The 19109-nt window shown below is 41.4% G+C and overlaps 1 protein-coding gene across 7 annotated transcripts in view; it reads right to left on the reverse strand.

The window, feature by feature from the left end:
- TPST1 (tyrosylprotein sulfotransferase 1) overlaps positions 1-19109 on the reverse strand; it is an 89823-nt gene that overhangs the window by 23447 nt on the left and 47267 nt on the right. For 6 of the 7 annotated variants that reach the window (XR_012665314.1, XR_012665313.1, XR_007353167.2 and 3 more), the window contains one exon: positions 5533-5731. The exons of the other annotated variant lie outside the window; for it this stretch is intronic. Coding sequence is in view for 1 of the 6 variants with exons in the window: in XM_048824116.2 (XP_048680073.1) it covers positions 5533-5731 (199 nt within the window). In the remaining 5 variants the exon portion in view is untranslated. The remainder of the gene's footprint in view (positions 1-5532; positions 5732-19109) is intronic. 7 annotated transcript variants of the gene reach the window in all.

The following is a 19109-nucleotide window of genomic DNA, read 5'->3' on the forward strand; positions in this document are numbered from 1 at the left end:
ACCATCTAATGTATGTATAAGTTCAAAAATACCACTTATTCAGATATGTAAATGGCCAGGTTTATGGACTATGCCTCACTTATTTTATAAAGGAAAAAGGTTCTTCCTATTAGTTCAGAGACTGTACAAACAATCCTAACTGACTACCTAAATATTTACATGTAAATGCCTTTTCATCTTTAACAAAATACATTGTTTCACAAATTTTCACAGTAGTCAAACGTCTTCCTGCTTTCTACTAAGCTCCGAATTTGAGGAATATAGTCTTCTGACCTGCAATTCTGTAACTGGCTTACTTTTATGCCATTTTTACATTATATAGATATACACACACAGATACATATACATGCACGCATACATACATTCTATAGGTGGAACAGATATCAGTATTCTAATATATAAGTTACACTTTGCAGTATAAATTGCTTAAAAATAAAGTGCCGAGCCTCAGTGAAACCATGAGGCAGGCCAGAAAGGCAAAGAAGGAAACGTGAGATAGCAAATATATATGACAGAGCATGAGGGATTAGTCTTTTTAATTATACTTATTTAATTTTCTGCTAATAATGCACATAAATTAAAGAGGTGGTCATTTAATTTCAGTGTTCTAGTAATATGAACAGTCCATTCTAGCTCTGCTCTTGGAATTGAACTTACTAACTACCTTATTAGGCTTCAGTTTAGGGGAGATTATTCCTTCCAATAAACATTTAAATTTAATATGCAAATAAAACCACAACTACTACTCAGCACTGTACTCCTGGTGGAGTGAACAACTATGTTTATGGGAAGTTCTTGATTTGTTGCCTTATAAGTAGGACCCTGCCAAATTCACAGTCCATTTTGGTCAATTTCATGGTCATAGGATTTTAAAAATCATAATTTTCACGATTTCAGCTATTTAAATCTGAAATTTCACAGTGTTGTAATTGCAGGGGTCCTGACCCAAAAAGGAATTGTGGAGGGGTTGCAAGGTTATTGTGGGGGGAGGAGATGCGGGGGCAGGCACAGTACAGCTACCCTTACTTCTGCACTGCTGCTGGTGGCACTGCCTTCAGAGCTGGGCAGCTGGAGAGTGGCTACTGCTGGCCGGGAGCCCAACTCTGAAGGCAGAGCCACCGCGAGCAGCAGCACAGAAGTAAGGATGACACGGTATGGTATTGCCACCCTTACTTCTGCACTGCTGCCTGCAGAGCTGGGCCCCTCAGTCAGCAGCCACCACTTTCCAGCCACCCAGCTCTGAAGGCAGCACTGCAGAAGTAAGGATGGCATGGTATGGTATGGCATTGCCACCCTTACTTCTGCACTGCTACTGGCAGGGCAACACCTTCAGAGCTGGGCACCCGGCGAACAGCCGCTGCTCCCTGGCCACCCAGCTCTGAAGGCAGCATAGAAGTAAGGGTGGTAATACCGTGACTCCCCCCTCCCCAAAATAACCTTGCAACCCCCTGCAACTCCCTTTTGGGTCAGGACCCCCTATTTGAAAAACACTTCTCTCCCTATGAAATCTGTATAGTACAGGGTAAAAACACACAAAAGACCAGATTTCACAGGGGGAGACCACATTTCACAGTTCGTGATGCGTTTTTCATGGCCGTGAATTTGGTAGGGCCCTACTTATAAGCCTGAAGGCAGAAAGTAGTGCTTCAGTATCCAAATCCTCTAGGTTCCCTGTGTAGTACCAACAGAGCATCAGATTTCTTCCACAGTTTAGTTCTATGCAAGTAGAATGTTTACTGTCCTTACCAGACCGAGAGTACATAAATTTTTTTCAAAATGAAAGGGGGATCTTGACAAAAAGAGGACAAGGTATTTTCTTCCAAGAGAAATTCTGTGTTAGCAGAGTCCACTGCACACCTCAGAACTGCTGTAACTGGGAAAGTTCAAATTTAATACTGTTTTATGGAAATGGCCACAAAGGTTATTAATCCTCTCAGTCAACATGATGGATAAAAATGGGCAAACTTCAGAGTCAGAAAATACAATTTTAGTAGAAGTTAGAAATACTACATTGTTTTTCTAGGCAATGAGAGAGTGTGAAGGAGTTTCTTGAATGTGGTGCATCTTCCAAAAAATGGAAAGTCTATAGAAGCAGCAGGTAAAAAGTGGTTAACTCATGCGATTAACTCAAAAAAATGAACTGAGATTAAAAAAATTAATCGCAATTAATCGCAGTTTTAATTGCGCTGCTAAACCATAGAATACTAATTGAAATTTATTAAATATGTTGGATGTTTTTCTATATTTTCGTATATATTGTATTGAGTGTTATAATTGAAATCAAAGTGTATATTTTTATTACAAATATTTGCACTGTAAAAATGATAAACAAAAGAAATAGTATTTTTCAATTCATCTCATACAATACTGTAGTGCAATCTCTTTGTTGTGAAACTGCAACTTACCAATGTAGATTTTTTTTTGGTTACAAAACTGCACTCAACAGCAAAAGAATGTAAAATTTCAGAGCCTACAAGTCCACTCAGTCCTTGTATGTGTATGGTGAAATCAAAGTTTACAGTCGTTTACTGATAGAAAGCTAATCCTTCCAAGCCTAAACAACAGTTTCAGCTATTCTATAGTTCATTATGAATCCACAATGTCCCAGGAACACGTAGGGTCAGAGGGCATGGCAAATTGTCACCACATAGGATTGTACCTTCATCAGTAGGTCATACAGCTAGTAGTAGACCTGGAAGCCCACATCTCAGGCTGGCTACTGGGATGACCAACAACTTTTATGATCAATGGAGGAGCACAAGATAAGTCAAATGGTATTGTGTGGAACTGAGAAGTGATTCCCAATTGTGAAGTGTGGGAAATGTTGGTGGCATGGAATTCCTGGCACATGAAGATAAGCCTTCTTGAGATTTGTGAAGCATAAGACAGCTTGAGCGACAGAGAGTAGGAGGAGAGTCTGTTTCTTGGTTCAACGTCTCCATTCTGAAGTACGTTTTGCATACTGAGAGATGGAGGATGGAATGGATAAAACCTTATGTTCTTTTCATCACCGTGAAGAATCAAGAACAGAAATCAGTGTCTGTCTTTTGAGGACATTGGGAATATTGCTTCAAGAGAAAGAAGACTTTGCTACAGTCTAGAAAGCTTCATTTTTTTAAACAGACAAAGAGACAGCAGGGAATAGCTCTTGAAATTCCTTCTTTAAAAGTCTTGAGAGCAGGCTCATTCATAGTGGTACTGACTCAGACAGACAAAAATTCTTGAGCCTACCTATAAGGGGAAATAGTACAGCTGAGCTACAAAAGCTCCACTATCTTGCAAAAAAAATAAAATAAAATAAAAAATCCTTCATTGGGAGTGTTTCTACGGTTAATTTTGGTGAAGATTTTCCTGGCTCAGGTGGATCAAAAGGATTTGGCAAGACTGGAAATTCTATTCAGGTTTGAGGAGTCCTTTAGGGCCATTGCTAGGGACTTGCCAAAAAAGTTTCAGTCCAAAGGGTTCCAGAACCAAGTTCTCTGGAAGCAAATACCTGTTTTGTGGTGGGGGTTGGCAGATGAGAGACTGGATTGCTGGTTTGGCTATCTTGAAAACGGAATTAACTAATCCAGCCAAGTGCTCCACATCTTCATTAGCAAATAGGTAACTCAAATCATCTCATTTGGAGCACTTAAGTGTGAGAAGAAGCTAGAGTACTGGGGCAAATACCTGCTAAATCTAGGATAACTCTTTTATGAAAAGAACAGTTTCCTTTTTAGAGGCTGGCATTTATGGACCTTAGTTTGACCATCTGAAAAAGATGATCCTAAAATGGTGCTTAGAGCAAGAAGGAGAGAAGGAAACTATTCAAGGAAGTAGGGAGGTATCGGAGACCAAGGATCTCTGAATAATTTGAATTTGTGGGAAGGCAAGAGAGGACAGAAGGAGGCAGGTTAAAGGTCTCTGAGTGAAGGCAACATCCGAAGACACATAAGTGAATGTAGGGACACGCACATCAGGCTAAACAAAGCACACAGGATCAGTTTTAACCGTAGCAACAGAAGCCAACCATCATGCCAGTTTCGGGGGCCTGCCCACGTCTTCTCCAACTGTCAACCTGAGTTTCCTGTTTGCCATGTTACTGGAACAGGAGGAGCAGGGAATATGGCCAACAGACAAGTATCTGCTGAAGAGAAAACTCCCAAGTGATGATGTAGAAGATGAGTTGAAATTACATGAGGAAACCAAACACAGGAATCAAAGTTATAAAGAGGACTGAGATCAATTGTTCTCCACATGCACTGAAATAGAACAAGAAGTAATGGGCTTAATCTGCAGCAAAAGAGATTTAGGATAGCTATTAGGAAAAAACCTTTCTATCTATAAGTAAGCTTTGGAAGAAGCTTTCAAGGAAGGTTGTGGAATCCCATCATTGGAGGATTTTAAGAACAGGTTGGATGAACACCCTTCAGGAATGGTCTAGGTTTACTTGGTCCTGCCTCAGTGCCGTGACCTGGACTTGATGACCTCTTGAGGTCCTTTCCAGACCTACATTTCTATGATTCTATGAGTCCCTTAATGTTGTAAACAGGACCCTACTCAACCACTGAATCAACTGGGAATCTACTGTTACATTAGGGAAGTCCAAAGCCTTTCTTCAAGTGTTTCCCCAAAGCCCCACCCCTTGCCAGTCAGATCAAACTGGAGCGAGAGGGAAAAGTTGGCTAATAGTCCTGAGGAAAAATGGCCCTCAGAGAGAGAGCCTAAGGAAATCTCTGCCACTGAGCTTGGAGAGTCTTGGGAGCATCTTCATTTTACACTTCATCACACAAAACTATAAAGTGCCAACAGGAGAAAGGAGAAAAGAAACTTTTTTCCTGCTTCTGAGATTTGGAAAATGCAAAAGAAAAGATACAAAGCAATTCCAAGCTTGACACAGCAATAGATTTACCATAGTACAGAAACAAATGGTTAATGAAAAACAAGAGTTTTAAAAAAATCTCTGTAGTTTGATCTTTAAAGAGGAGCTAGAAATATTTATATCAATGAATATTTGTATCTGAGAAACCTAAAACAGGAGGAGTATTTCATTCTCCTGCTTTGCAGATGAGTCACGGAGGAGCTCAGGAAGGATTTTCCTTCTTCCCTTAAGTATACTCAGTTAGCTAGTGCATCATGGGATGTGGGAGAGGGATTCACTTTCTCTAAAACCATTGGGAGGCAGAAGTAATGGTCTGATCTGCAATGGTAAATCTCATAGTCTTATACGCTTTCCTATAATACTCAACATTGAAGCTCTTTAACAACTCCATGCATGCCAGTATGTTGGAGGCAGCAATGAAGGGAGTCATTTTCAAAGGCATAATGGGCTATTAGGCACCCAAATCGTATTGAAAGTCAATGGGAGTTGGAGGCCTAACTGTTCATAGTGCCTATGAAAATCTCCTCCAAAAGCTCTTTAAAAAGTTGCAGTTAGGAAAGCAATAAATTACTGTTTTATAGTCCACATTAAAACAAAATCTCCTCAACATTTCTTTCATAACGGAAGATGCACTTTTAGCCAACTAGATTTCATATACAAAAATACATTACCCTTCGTGTGTTTTCAAGAACTTTTTGATCTGGCTTTCCATAATTTGGTGGATTGGCATATGGGTCGTAGCCAAGTTTTGCTAACATCGGCGCTATCACTGGCATGTCTTGTAGAACATCTGAAGGTATTTTTCCAACCCATTTGGACAAAGCTTCCACATTGACTGGTTTGATTACTTGATCTGTAGATCTTTCAACTCTGCAAAAAGAAAAAGAAGTAGCTACTATTTTTCACTCAACCACTGTTTACTGTGTAATTGGCATTGAGATCTTTAGGTCTTTTTATAATTGCATGTTTACATAAAGCTGTTAGGAGATAAGACATTGGTCCATACATACACAGGGACAGCAAGAAAACAGGGAAAAATCAGGGTTTGTTGTTTATCATTTCTCCTGGACCATAAGTAGGACTCAGAAGGATTTTTTTAAAATCCCGTGTTACCCACTCTTTTCTATGGTCACTTCTTCCTTGGATAAGATCATGTACAACTCAGCTTTTTATTATGGGTTTAGGAAAAGTGACACACTATGTGCTAATAAAATGTTGACTCCCAGCTATTTAATATATGGTCCACAGCACAGACTGAACAGTTCTAGACTCTACCATGAAGTAAAATACTTTGATTCATTTTTCCAAACTTTCTTCCTAATTAGAAAAGTACACAGCTCCTTAGATGTTAGTATTCATCTTTTTTCTGTGAAAACAGGTTAAAATCAAAACCTTTCCACAAAAAGTCCCTCGGGGGATATTTAACTCCTGTACCATAAGTAATACCACGTGGTATGTCATCATACAACTGCAATTCCAACTGAATAGCTAAACATGTAGGGGAACTATTGCTAAATACATAGCTGTCATATCTGCCTACAGTCAATGCACTACCTGTACCTAACTTACTGATGGAAAGCATTTTAAGCACAAAAGGCTCTACCTAGGCTCTAATACCTAGCTCTTGTTACAGAAGTTTTCTTCAGTAGATCTCAAAGCACTTTACAAAGACAGTAATTATCATCCTCCCCACTTTACAGGTAGGGAAACTGAGGCACAAAGAGGCAAAGGGATTTGCCCATGATCATCGCATAGGCCATAAAACCAAGTTCTAGTCTACATTTAAAAACCAAAACACAAGAACACTAGCCAAACTCTTGCTTTATTAAAGAGACTCCTCTCTACTAGAACAAACAGGAAACAATGCAAGTTAATGAAGCATGGAGATTCCAGGTAAGACTCAGCAATTGGTAACTGACTCAGAATTAAGACAGCAGATATCTCTTGAGAAAAATAAAGGGAAATGTGATCGAATAGTCCCTGTAGCTTCAAGATAGGGGGCCAAAGTGCCATAACTTCATTGACTTAAGTCACTTTACAACAATAATGAGCGTATCTAATTAACCTGATAATTGTGAGAAGAGACTGAACAGTTTTTGCCTCATAGGTAATGATTATAATTACTGATTCATAAGCAGCTAGTTGACTTTGAGGATGTCTGGTTTGGAGAAGTATTCTATTAAAATTTCCAATTTTCTGGAGTCCAAGGTCAAAGTTTTCAAAAGCACATGCCTAAAAACGAGACCACTAAATTCATACTCAAGCAACCAAATAAGTAGTTTCATTTTCAGTGACGCTGAACACCAAGCACTCCCACAGATTACAGTGAAAACTAATGAACGTCTATTTTTTCAAGTGGAAGCTGTGAGAATCCCTTCTAGTTTTGAAGTAAGTCATCAAAAGGGATGCCAGTGAGAAACAGGTTGGTTTTGGTCCTTCTCTACCTTGCTGCAGTTTTAAATGGAGTGTACATGAGTTTCCCACTTAGGCCTGGACTACAGTATGCAGTTATTTCAGAATTAGCCGAGTTACCTCGAAATAAAACTGGTTCCGTCCACATGACCAAACCAGTTTTTTCAATTTAAAGGGCTCTTTACTACGATTTCTGTACTCCACCTCGGCAAGTGGAGTAGCGCTAAAATCGAGATCACAGTTCCGGGTTACAGGTACTATGGATGCAATTCGATGATATTGGCCTCTGGGAGCTATCCCAGAATGCTCCCTTGTGACCACTCTGGACAACACTCTGAACTCCGATGCACTAGCCAGGTAGGCAGTAAAAGCCCTGGGAACTTTTGAATTTCCTGTTTGGTCACCATCAGCACAAGTGACCATCAGCATAGTACACCATCACAGGCAACCATGCAGAGTCCACCATCACAGGCGACCACGCAGTCCCGGATTCGCAGACGAGCTCCAGCATGGTCCAAATGGGAGGTACTGGATCTCACTGCATGTTGGGGAGACAAATCTGTTATGGCAGAACTACGTTCCAAAAAAAGGAACACAAATACGTATCTTAAAGTCTCCAGGACCATGACGGAAAGAGGCTACTCCAGGGACACAGAACAGTGTCGTACAAAAATCAAGGAGCTCAGGCAAGCATATCAAAAAGCCAGGAAGGCAAACGGGTGCTCTGGGTCACAGCCCCATACATGCCGCTTCTACAGTGAATTGCATGCAATTATGGGTGGGTGAAGACACCACTACCCCATCACTGTCCATGGACACCTGCAAGGGGGGAGTAGCACGGAGTGAGGAGGATGAGTTTTTGGAGGACGAAGAGGAGGAGGAGGAGGACAGTGCACAGGCGGCAAGTGGGGAATCTGTTTCCCCCCTAGCCAGGAACTATTCTTAACACTGGAGCCAATAGACTCCCCCTACTCCCAAAGTATGCTCCCAGGCCATGACCCTGGAGAAGGCACTTCTGGTGAGCGAGAGCTTGATCGGAGCCACGCGGTGGGGGGTGGAGGAAAACCCAGCCACGCTGGGCTGTTTGCGTTTAGTTTAAAGAGCTCATCCCTGCTCAGTGGCTCATCAGAGCCCCGCGGTGTGTGTGTGTGGGTGGGGCGGGTTGCGTGGAGCGATCATCCCAGAGAGCCCGCAGGCTGCCTGCAAGCTGAATTCTGTTGCCTGGCCGCTGCCTGCAAGCTGAATTCTGTTGCCTGGCCGCATGTGATGGCTTACTCACACCAAAGTGGCAGGCACTTCAATATAGGAGGCAAAGTGAGACCTTGTACAGAAAGAATATGTGCTGTGTACTATGAATTGCCTGTTTCATTGAGAAACAGTGTCCCCTTTGTTCTCTAAAATGTATCTTTTAAAATACTACCCTCCCTTTTTCTCCTCCTGCAGCAGATGCAAATGTTTCAATGCGGCCCCTATCTACTCGGTCCCAGAAGCTGGTCCAGATTAGAAGGCAGAAAAAACAAACTCGGGACGACATGTTTGCCGAGCTCATGCACTGATAGGGCCCAGTTGAATGCATGAAGGCAAACAATTGCGGAGTCGCATAAAGCATTACATGAATACAAAGAGAGGAGGGACGCACACGATGAGAGCAGGCAGGATGCTATGGTCAAGTTCATCGGGGAGCAAACTGACATGCTCCGCTGTATGGTGGATCTAATGTGGGAAAGGCAGCAAGACCACAGATTGCTGCTGCAGCCCCCAAATAACCGCCCTCCCTCCTCCCCAAGTTCCATAGCCTCCTAACCCAGACGCCCAAGAACACAACGGGGGAGGCTACGGGAATCCACACAGTCAACCCCAGAGGATTGCACAAGCAGCAGAAAGCTGGCATATCCTAAATTTTGATTTGGTTTCTGGACTTGTCCTTCCCCCCTTCTCCACCGCCCTAACCCAACCCCCACCCCCATCTAGCTTCTGATTTCTCTCAATGTTTTGTGCAACAAATAATAAAGAACGTTTTTTAAACAATTGTGACTTTATTTCCTTTCATATTATATATATATGGGGCAGGTAACTTTAAGAGAAACAAACAATTCTCACACCGTACCCTGGCCAGTCATGAAACTGGCTTTCAAAGCTTCTCTGATGTGCAGCGCGCCCTGCTGCGCTCTTCTAATCGCCCTAGTGTCTGGCTGTGCGAAACTGGCCGCCAGGCAAGTTGCCTCAACCTCCCACCCCGCTACAGACATCTCCCCCTTATTCTCACAGATACTGTGGAGCACACAACAAGCAGTAATTACAATTGGAATATTGGTTGTGCTGAGATCTAACCGAGTCAGTAAACTGCGCCAGCGCGCTTTCAAATGTCCAAACACACATTCTACCAGCATTCTGCACATGCTCAGCCTATAGTTGAACTGCTCCTTACTACTGTCCAGGGTGCCTGTGTACGGCTTCATAAGCCATGGCATTAAGGGGCAGGCTGGGTCCCCGAGGATAACTATAGGCATTTCAACATCCCCAACAGTAATTTTCTGGTCTGGGAAGTAAGTCCTTTCCTGCAGCTGTTCAAACGGACCAAAGTTCCTGAAAATGCGAGCGGCATGCACCTTTCCCGGCCATCCCACGTTCATGTCAGTGAAACGTCCCTTGTGATCCACCAGTGCTTGCAGCACCATGGAAAAGTACCCCTTGCGGTTTATGTACTGGCCGCCCCAGTGTTCCGGGGCCAAGATAGGGATATGCATTCCATCTATCGCCCCACCGCAGTTAGGGAACCCCAGCGCATTAAAGCCACCCACAATGGTCTGCACATTCCCGAAGTCACTACCCTTGATAGCAGCTGGTCAATGATTGTGTTAGCTACTTGCAGCACAGCAGCCCGCACAGTAGATTTTCCCACTCCAAACTGATTCCCAACTGACCGGTAGCTGTCGGGCGTTGCAAGCTTCCACAGGGCTACGGCCACTCGCTTCTCAACTGTGAGGGCTGCTCTCATTTTGGTGTCTTTGCGCTTCAGGGCAGGGGACAGCAAGTCACAAAGTTCCATGAAAGTGGCCCTACACATACGAAAGTTTCTCAGCCACTTGGAATCACCCCTTACCTGCAACACTACGCGGTCCCACCAGTCTGTGCTTGTTTCCCGGGCCCAGAATCAGCGTTCCACAGCATGAACCTGGCCCAACAGCACCACGATCTCCCAATCGCCACATGTTGTGCTTCTAGGAACGTTTGTGTTTTTGTGTTCATGTCCTCATCGGTATAGTAATCGCGCTGTTGTCGCTTCCTCGCCCGCTTTTGCAGGTACTGCACCTACTGCTGGATAATGCGCGAGGTATTTACAATGGTCAAAACTGTAGCGGAGATCTGATCGGGCTCCATGGCTATGGCGCCTACACAGGTAATCCTGGGAAAAGAGGGCAAAATGTAGGAGATCACAGTGGCAACGGAAGCTGTGCTGTTCGGTTCATGGTAGCCGAACAACAGCAGAAAATGGTTGTCTTCTGTGGCTTTCACGGAGGTGGGAGCCCAGGACAGGCAACATGGAGAAGCTCGGAAGCGTGGCAATAGCGGGAGAGCAGAGTTGGCGGCGGAAGCTGTGCTGCTCGGTTCACGATGGCCAACCACAGTTGAGTTGGAGAGGTGGATTCATGGAGAGCAGCGGTGCACCATCTGCTGAAAGCAGTATGGCGTCTGCATGCCAAAAAGGTGCGAAACGATTGTCTGCCGTAGCTTTATGACGACACACACCCAGAAACACCTCCGAGAATGTTTTTGCCCCATCACGCACTGGGAGCTTAACCCAGAATTCCAATGGGCAGCAGGAACTGTGGGATAGCTACCCACAGTGCCCCGCTCCGACATTCAACGCTAGCCTTGATACTGTGGACGCAATCTGCTGAATTCACATGCTTTAGTGGGGACACAGAAGACGGAATGTATAAAACAGCTTCCGAAAATTCGAATAGAATAATTTTGAAATAATTTCATACTGTAGACATATCCTTAGAGAATCATTAGAATTGGATTTTAGGAGGACTGAGATGGCAAAGCGAATACAGCACAAAGCGTCATGACATCAAAAGAAGTCTGCAGAGATGGGACAGGACCCAAAAGATGAGCACAACCACTGAAGTCAACTCTTACTAGCGTTACACTTTTGAAGGTTCTCAGACATTCAAAGACTCACAGAGCGAAAAAAACACAACAGATCAAAACTGAAATGCCCCTCTCAAAATTAGCAAAGATTGCACTTGTGTTTGCACTCTGACTCTACAAAACAAGAAGTGTTGCAATAAGATCTATGTAAATTGGATTGGCTAATAATTGTTTGTACAGAACCATGATGGAACCCCAATCAGAGATGAGGCCCCAGAGGGCTATTATAATATAAGTAACATACAGGGCACTTATTGAATGCCCTCACATGACAAACAGCACTTCAAACTTTAAAGAAAAAAATCCACGTCCTGCCCCTTGCCTTTTTCATCGCTTACCGCAATAACATCAGCACAGGACATTTCCTGGCAGTTAACAACTGCTTTGGGTTAATGCTAGAAGCACATTAGCACCTCCCAGAAATCATTAATTCCCAGAAAATACTGTACCAAATTTGTTTTTGCTTAAGTAAATCACGTCTCCACAGAAAAATATTTAACACAGGAAAAAAAGGACAAGACCAGGAAAAGAACCTCAGTCTAGAGCATCTGAGCAGGAAGTCACGAAAATGAGGGAGGGAGATGAGAAACAGACAAACACGATAGCAGTTCCAGGTGCTACTTGAAAAGTGCAGTAATAGTTGAGATAGTGAAACAGCTGACAGCATGTAATCCAGAGCTAACCACAAGCACTTCTGTCTCTGCATGGCAGCAACAAAGAAAAAAAATTGATCTGCAAAAAAAGAATATTCCAGTACTATTTCTGCCTACTCAGCTATTTTCACAATAACCTAAAAAATATTTGTTTAAAAAAAACATTGCCAAATCCTCATTGAAAAAGGAATGGCATTTCTTTGCATTTGTGGTCACTACAGCTGCTTTCAGTTAGGTGGCAAATGCCAGGGATATATTAACAATACTCCTTATGGCTAGACTACTACATACTACAATACATTCCTTCAACAGCCATGCTGGCTATTGCACTTCAAACCGCAGAATGTTTTGTGCTACTATAAATCCTGCAATATACATCTTTAAAGGCCTTAGTTAGATAGAAGCCAAACTGAAATAAAATTGCTATTCCTGTTCTCTTAATAATAATGAGGCTCCAGCAGCATCAGCATAAGAAACTAAAGAATGAAGATGAAGATTATTAAGCAAATGCAGACGAAGACACCCATAATCACTGCCCATTCAAGGCGGCAGCGGAACCAAAACAAAAAGTCAGAATATTCATTAGATGCATCTCGTATCCCGAGTTACCACTAGTAGAGCGGAGCATGGAGGATGGAACTCAGCCAAAAACTAGGAGGGGAAAAGAACGTGAAGGCAAAATGTCCTTGCCTCAGGATTCTGCAAACCACTTATCTGAAAGTGACCAATATATCTGTGAGAGAGAAACAGCCTTCATGAGAATACAGGCTCTATATAAAACTGAAAATCTTAAATGAGTTTCATCTTCAGACGTTTTAAAGTAAGCTCCCTCTATCATGGTGAAAGTTTCAGGAGATAACCTATGTCACTCGTAGCCTAGTTCTATAAACAGGAAGATTACTGTAAATTTGTCATAAGTTCCAATTTATTTCCTATTTTTTTGCTGGGTGAATAATTGCTAATTGAACTTTCTGTAAAGTAGTGATGTGTCATCATCAGATTTTTCACCCAAAGTGCACCCTCTTCCTCAAAGAGGTTTTATGTCCAAATTCTGATTTTTGAGGGGATGAGACACAGAATGGGGATATCATGGACTTTCAGTCTCTGTGGTATGTAAAACCCCAAATACTTTGTTTAAATGGGACTTTTCTGGAATTGACAACTAGCTAAAAAGACTTAATTCTAACCTGATTGGACATGGTTACATGGCTCCTTGGTAGGCCTTGCATCTGACTTTTCCAAAGATCTTGGAGGAGATGCTACAAGGCTCGGTAAGCGAAGTTCACAAGCTATAGAAATCAAGGATATGGGCGAGAAGGTTTGCCTTTCAGGTTGAAAAACCCCCTAAGGGAAGACTGAAGCTCCAGAACTCCAAGACTGATCACCTGAGAAAGAGGAAGTCACAATATCAATGAGGAGGCTACGTCAGCTTCTGAGTAGTCTTTCCGTGCACTCGAAGAAAGCCTGCTCTAGCAGGAAGAGCCCCACTGGCACACACTCCCGCACCATGTAGACAACGCCATAGTCTCCTTCAATACAGAACTCTTACTTATCCTTCAGTAACTGGTTCTTTAAGATGAAGTGGGTGTACACTGCATTGCAGATATCCATGTGCCTCATTTATGTGCAATTGGAGTCTTGAATAATGGCATCGAGGGTGCATGAGTGCTCTGTACCTCCTCGTTCTCCTTTCTGCAGATTAGGAACCTCCCTCCCAATTCAAAGCTCATGTTAGTCCCATATTTCTGCTGATAAAAGCTTTTTGGATCCCACAATTAAGCAGCAATGTTAGCGAAGTAACAAAATGAAATGGAAACCTAAAATCCAAAGGTCACAACAGTAAACATAATTTGCTGATATACAGGCAGCGATGCACTGATTTACTCCAACTCAATCAGAAGGTTTAGGATAAGGAGATAGAGTCTGCAAGATTTTGCAATTCAGTTATAATTCCAGAATAATTATCTAATACTAATAATTTGGTTTTGAGCCAGTTCTTAAGTGGAACAAAAGTTGATTACTGCCAATTTACAACGCACCATGCACTCAATTTTGGTGCAGTAGTACATACTGTCAAATATCCTGACAAGCAAAAAAGTTTTAACAGTACATAACACAATGCTGTAATAAAAAAGTAAATCAAACCATGACATACTTACTAACTTTGACTTATGAGGGAAACAACTGTTAAAGAGCCTATATGAACGCCTTTGTAATAATCAAGACCACATGTTACCAGTTCCATCTGTGTTGTTCTGGCCAAGAAAATATTCCAGTAAAAGACCAATCAATGCACAAAGATATTGACGTTTGATCGGTTTGTTCACTACTAACATAAGCCATTGGTCATTTTTTAAGGAACAGATGGTTAGTCATTACTGGATGTGATGCTTTATGAATAAGATAATGGGGCTGTTAAATAATAGCTAGAAGATAAGACAAAGGAGAAAAAGCACAAACATATTTACTGACACAAGAGAATCAATAAGGAAACTACTATATTCTAGAGCATTATCAGACAATAGTTTGAAATATATGGCAGAACTGAAGTAAGAATGGGGTTCCATTTGTGCATATGGCCTAATTCTGTGAAGGATCAGAAACTCCTTCCTTATACAGAATAGAAGGATAATCTCAGTTATGCTACCTATGTACCAACACCGGCACCATGGAAAAGTACCCCTTGCGGTTTATGTACTGGCCGCCCCAGTGTTCCGGGGCCAAGATAGGGATATGCGTTCCATCTATCACCCCACCGCAGTTAGGGAACCCCAGAATATTAAAGCCATCCACAATGGTCTGCACATTTCCCAAAGTCACTACCCTTGATAGCAGCTGCTACAGAGAACACTTGCCCTATATTTACATCACTGCATTGACTAAAAAAAGATAAAATGAGAGATAGTAGGTAATGTTAATATTGAATGAAATCAAACACTTGAGAAAGCTGTTATACTACAACAATTACAATGGAAGATATGCCAAGGGAAAGATCACACTTTATTGTACTCAGTATTTCAGTGTACAGGAAAAAAGCCCATAAAACTAAATACAATTGAAAATGGCCAATAGAACTGTATTGATTTGTTTTACTTTATTTAAGTGAACAGGACACAGATTAACTTATCAGTACTACTTATTATGTGTTTATTGTTTCAACTACCTTGAAATGGCACAACCAATGACATGAGTGAATGGGATCAAATATCACATCAGATAAGATTGATAATTTAGTTTTGGGGAAAAACATTGAGCAATAAACTGTTTGGAGTTTGATATTGTAGACTGCTTGGTCAGGGATCCAGGGTTTTTAAATTGTATTTTATACATTAAAATAATTTAATATTTTATTTGGAACTGGTGATCTAGTAGAGAGGGAAGTTATCTGAAGAATTAGTGATTAGCTACAGGGAGCTGGGGAACTGGTTCCATCCTGCCATTGCCCGAAAGACTAGGTGGGGTTTATTACTTCAGGAGAAGTCACAGGTGGCAGTCTACTTTTGTGTTCCAGCAGCATTTTGACATCTGCACCCGCTCAATCTATTACAAACATGTACACAATTCACAATCCCTTGTGGAGAGGTCTGAGTCAGGAGAACACCCATGCAAATGTTTGGAAGTTACACATTAAATGTTTGCATTAACTACAACTCTGAGCAAATGCTCAATAAATGTTGGTACATAAGAACGGCCAAACTGGGTCAGACCAAAGGTCCATCTAGCCCAGTATGCTGTCTTCTGACAGCAGCCAATCCCAGGTGCCCCAGAGGGAATGAACAGAACTGGTAATCAAGTGATAAAGTATAAATACTTCATAAGAAACAGGGTTAAGAGACATAGTACTACTCCCAAAAACAAAACTAGCAATAAAAATCACACTGGAGCCCCCCCCCCCTTTTTTTTTAAATAAATCAGTGCAAGGGAGATAGAGAAGTCAGAATCCTTACATTAATAAGAAGTAATCAATCCCTGCACAGTACACTGAAGTGATATTGCACATAAAGCTGGTTTGGATCCTCCCACATTTTTAGGAGTGTCCAGTTTAAAAATCATTATTCCATCAGAAAATACAACGACTACCTTTAGAGTAAAATTAACACTATGGAGACTAACACCCTTGAAGACACGAGAGTTCTAATGGTTTGTTAGTTTTTGTGACTCAGGCACGTTACTGTTGACTCAAAGTCATTACAGTGTATCAGAACAAACAGAGGTGGGCCTGAAAAATCCAATTGCTTCCCAAGGTTCCAACATAAGCAGGGACTCATTAGAAAGCTGTCTATTTTCTATTTCTAAATACTTATGAGGCACTTAGATACCAATCTCATCTTTTCCAATCCTTGTTTCTGAACCAACTGTATATTATGTGAGGAGGACTTCCCAGTTCATTATCTTCCATTTTATGGACCACTGGTCTCCATCAGCCACTTAATCCTGAAGGCATCTGCAAAGAGTACCTATGCAATCCACATGCCAGTGACTCAAACCATTAGTTCAATGGTAGTGTAAGTTTACCATTGCATTTTTTTATGGCCTGTTCCCCAAAACATCCCATTGCCACTTCCCATATCTAGCTTATTCCTCAGACCAACGGGGCTTTTGCAAACTTGTATACCCATCTTTCCAATCAACATGATAACCCTTTTTAATAAATAAAAGGGCTCATGTCAAAATATCTCTGCTCTTATATTTAAAAAAAGTATTATCCAACCTTTTAGACCGTAAGCAATTTGGGCCACCGGCTGTCATTGATTATGTCTGTACAGCACTTAGCACAATAAAGACCACAAGCAAACTGGACCTCAGACACTACCACAATATAAAATGTTCATTAATGATGACAATCAAAAGTATGGAAGGTGGCACAGAAGAGTGAGTTTCTTTGCATTACATCTTCCCTTGCCACAAAGGCAACCATTTCCCCTGCAGCAGCATCAGTAGCCTGATATTTTACTGGGGATGCCAGAAATCAATATAAAGTCTTTAAAACCCTCTGTACTAAATACTGGCTTACGGATCTAACAAGTAGCCATTAATAGCTCATTTCCAATTTTTAATATAAAATTACTTTGCTTTAGGTTTTTGAAGGATTCATCAGTGTAAATGAGAGGATTTTGCCTGTTGGCTTACCCAACTGTTTAGGGTTAGCCTTTATCCTCTCCACTGTTCAGTTAATCTTACTAGTTTATTTGAATCAACTGAAAAAAGTAGTGACCCTACTCACTATGAGAGGAGCTTCCTTCTTTCTTTCTTCTACTGCAAGAGTACCTGAGCACAGACAGGTAGTTACACACACTGTGGCCAAGAAATTTAACTGGGCACATCCCACAGCTAGGACATCACTTTTTAATTAATATAAAAAGTAACCAGAGTCCCTCTGGCAGTCCAACAGAGATGACATAATACGGTAAAAGCTTTGCAAAATCAGGAAAGCAAAAAAGACATGATTCACATATTGAAAGAACTGTGTTTAGGAAGAGGAGGGGAGGGGGAAAGAAAAAAGACTTTTCTGTATTATGAATAATGAGTTTCCACTTCTCTCAAACTCCAGCTACACATATGGGTAGACACACCAAAAGAGCTGGTCGGTGAAGAGTAAGTTAGACATCACAGGAAAGACTAAATCGTTTAAGCTCCCTCAAGAATATCAAAACCCGGATACTTCACCCAGCTCTACTCAGGAAGTCAAATGCAAAGTGTGCATGAAAGACAATTAGTAAAAGATTGGTCTACAACAGGTTTCTTATATTCAAAATACTAACCCTTTCAGAAGGCTGTGCCAAAAGAAAAAGTATGCCAATTCTGGGTCCTACTTCACTGGAACAACAGTTCCTCAAATTTCCTGAAAGATTATATTCTTGGCAGATATATCTTCAGGACTCTTCTTGCATTGACAATATACTAACCAGTACCTGAACCAAAACTACTTACAAAATAATGCCATGCCAAATAGAGCAGGTCAGCTTTCCCTTTGGGTTTGTCTACGAGAGGCTTTTAACCGCAAGTTAATTGACAGATTGCTAATTAATGTGAGGTATCCATTCTGTCTGTAGAGGCTAGCGCAGACACTCCACACACATTTGTGGAGTTTCCACATTGGATTGTGGTAACAAACTCAAGCTGATTTAGAATCCATGAATCTGAGGTTAAAAAAACCCCTCTAATGTAGACAAACTCTTTGAGACACTCTACATTAGGACTCAGCTTCCTGAGGAATTACTAAATCATTTAAGATTGAACCCTAGATATAACTAATCTCTTAAAAAATGTATATACTGTCAATAAGATAGGCATTATCTTTAATCCGATGCAAAGATGGATTTCATACCTAAGTAATCATAGCTCATCATCAGCTTTTATCCAAATATTTAAAATTAAGAAAGTGAAATATAAACTGATACATAATCTTCCCAAACTGCAGATAGCCTTAACAAAAACTCTGAGATGTGAACTGCTTCAGTCATCCAAGGACATGAATTCTGAAATCTAAATAATTTAGCTGTAATCCATTGTTAACTATTTCCTTGCTGATCATTTCAGCCTGTCCACATAATTCTTGACTGAGTTTGTAACCAGTTAATGCTTTCTTTGCTCTATATTGCTCTATACATGGTTTGTGTTCACATTAACTATGATAAATAAATAGTCATAGTAAATGTGGCATCTTGTAGTGTGTTTTGCTACTGCCAGAGGCCTAGGCTGTCACAATAGCTTCTTGTGAACAGTTCAGCACATTTTATAGTGGAGATGGGACCCCCATAACTGTACCTAAGTAATCCAATGTAGCCAGGCCTACTTACTGCACAGGGAGCTGGAAGGAAGATATTCCAGAGCATAGTGACCTACGTGCACTGGTTCCACTCAGTGTGCATTGATTGTCCAGGTACCCTATATTCCTTGCTGAGGTATAGCATAACAGGGTAGCTGCCTACATTTTCCCAGAATGCATTAATACAAACATGGTTAGGCAATATGGCAGGTGCAAATATACAGTTAGCTACAGCTATGACACAATGATGCTGCTG

Source organism: Caretta caretta, chromosome 17 (genome assembly GCF_965140235.1).
Source record: "Caretta caretta isolate rCarCar2 chromosome 17, rCarCar1.hap1, whole genome shotgun sequence".
In the NCBI taxonomy this organism is placed as follows: Eukaryota; Metazoa; Chordata; order Testudines; family Cheloniidae; genus Caretta; species Caretta caretta.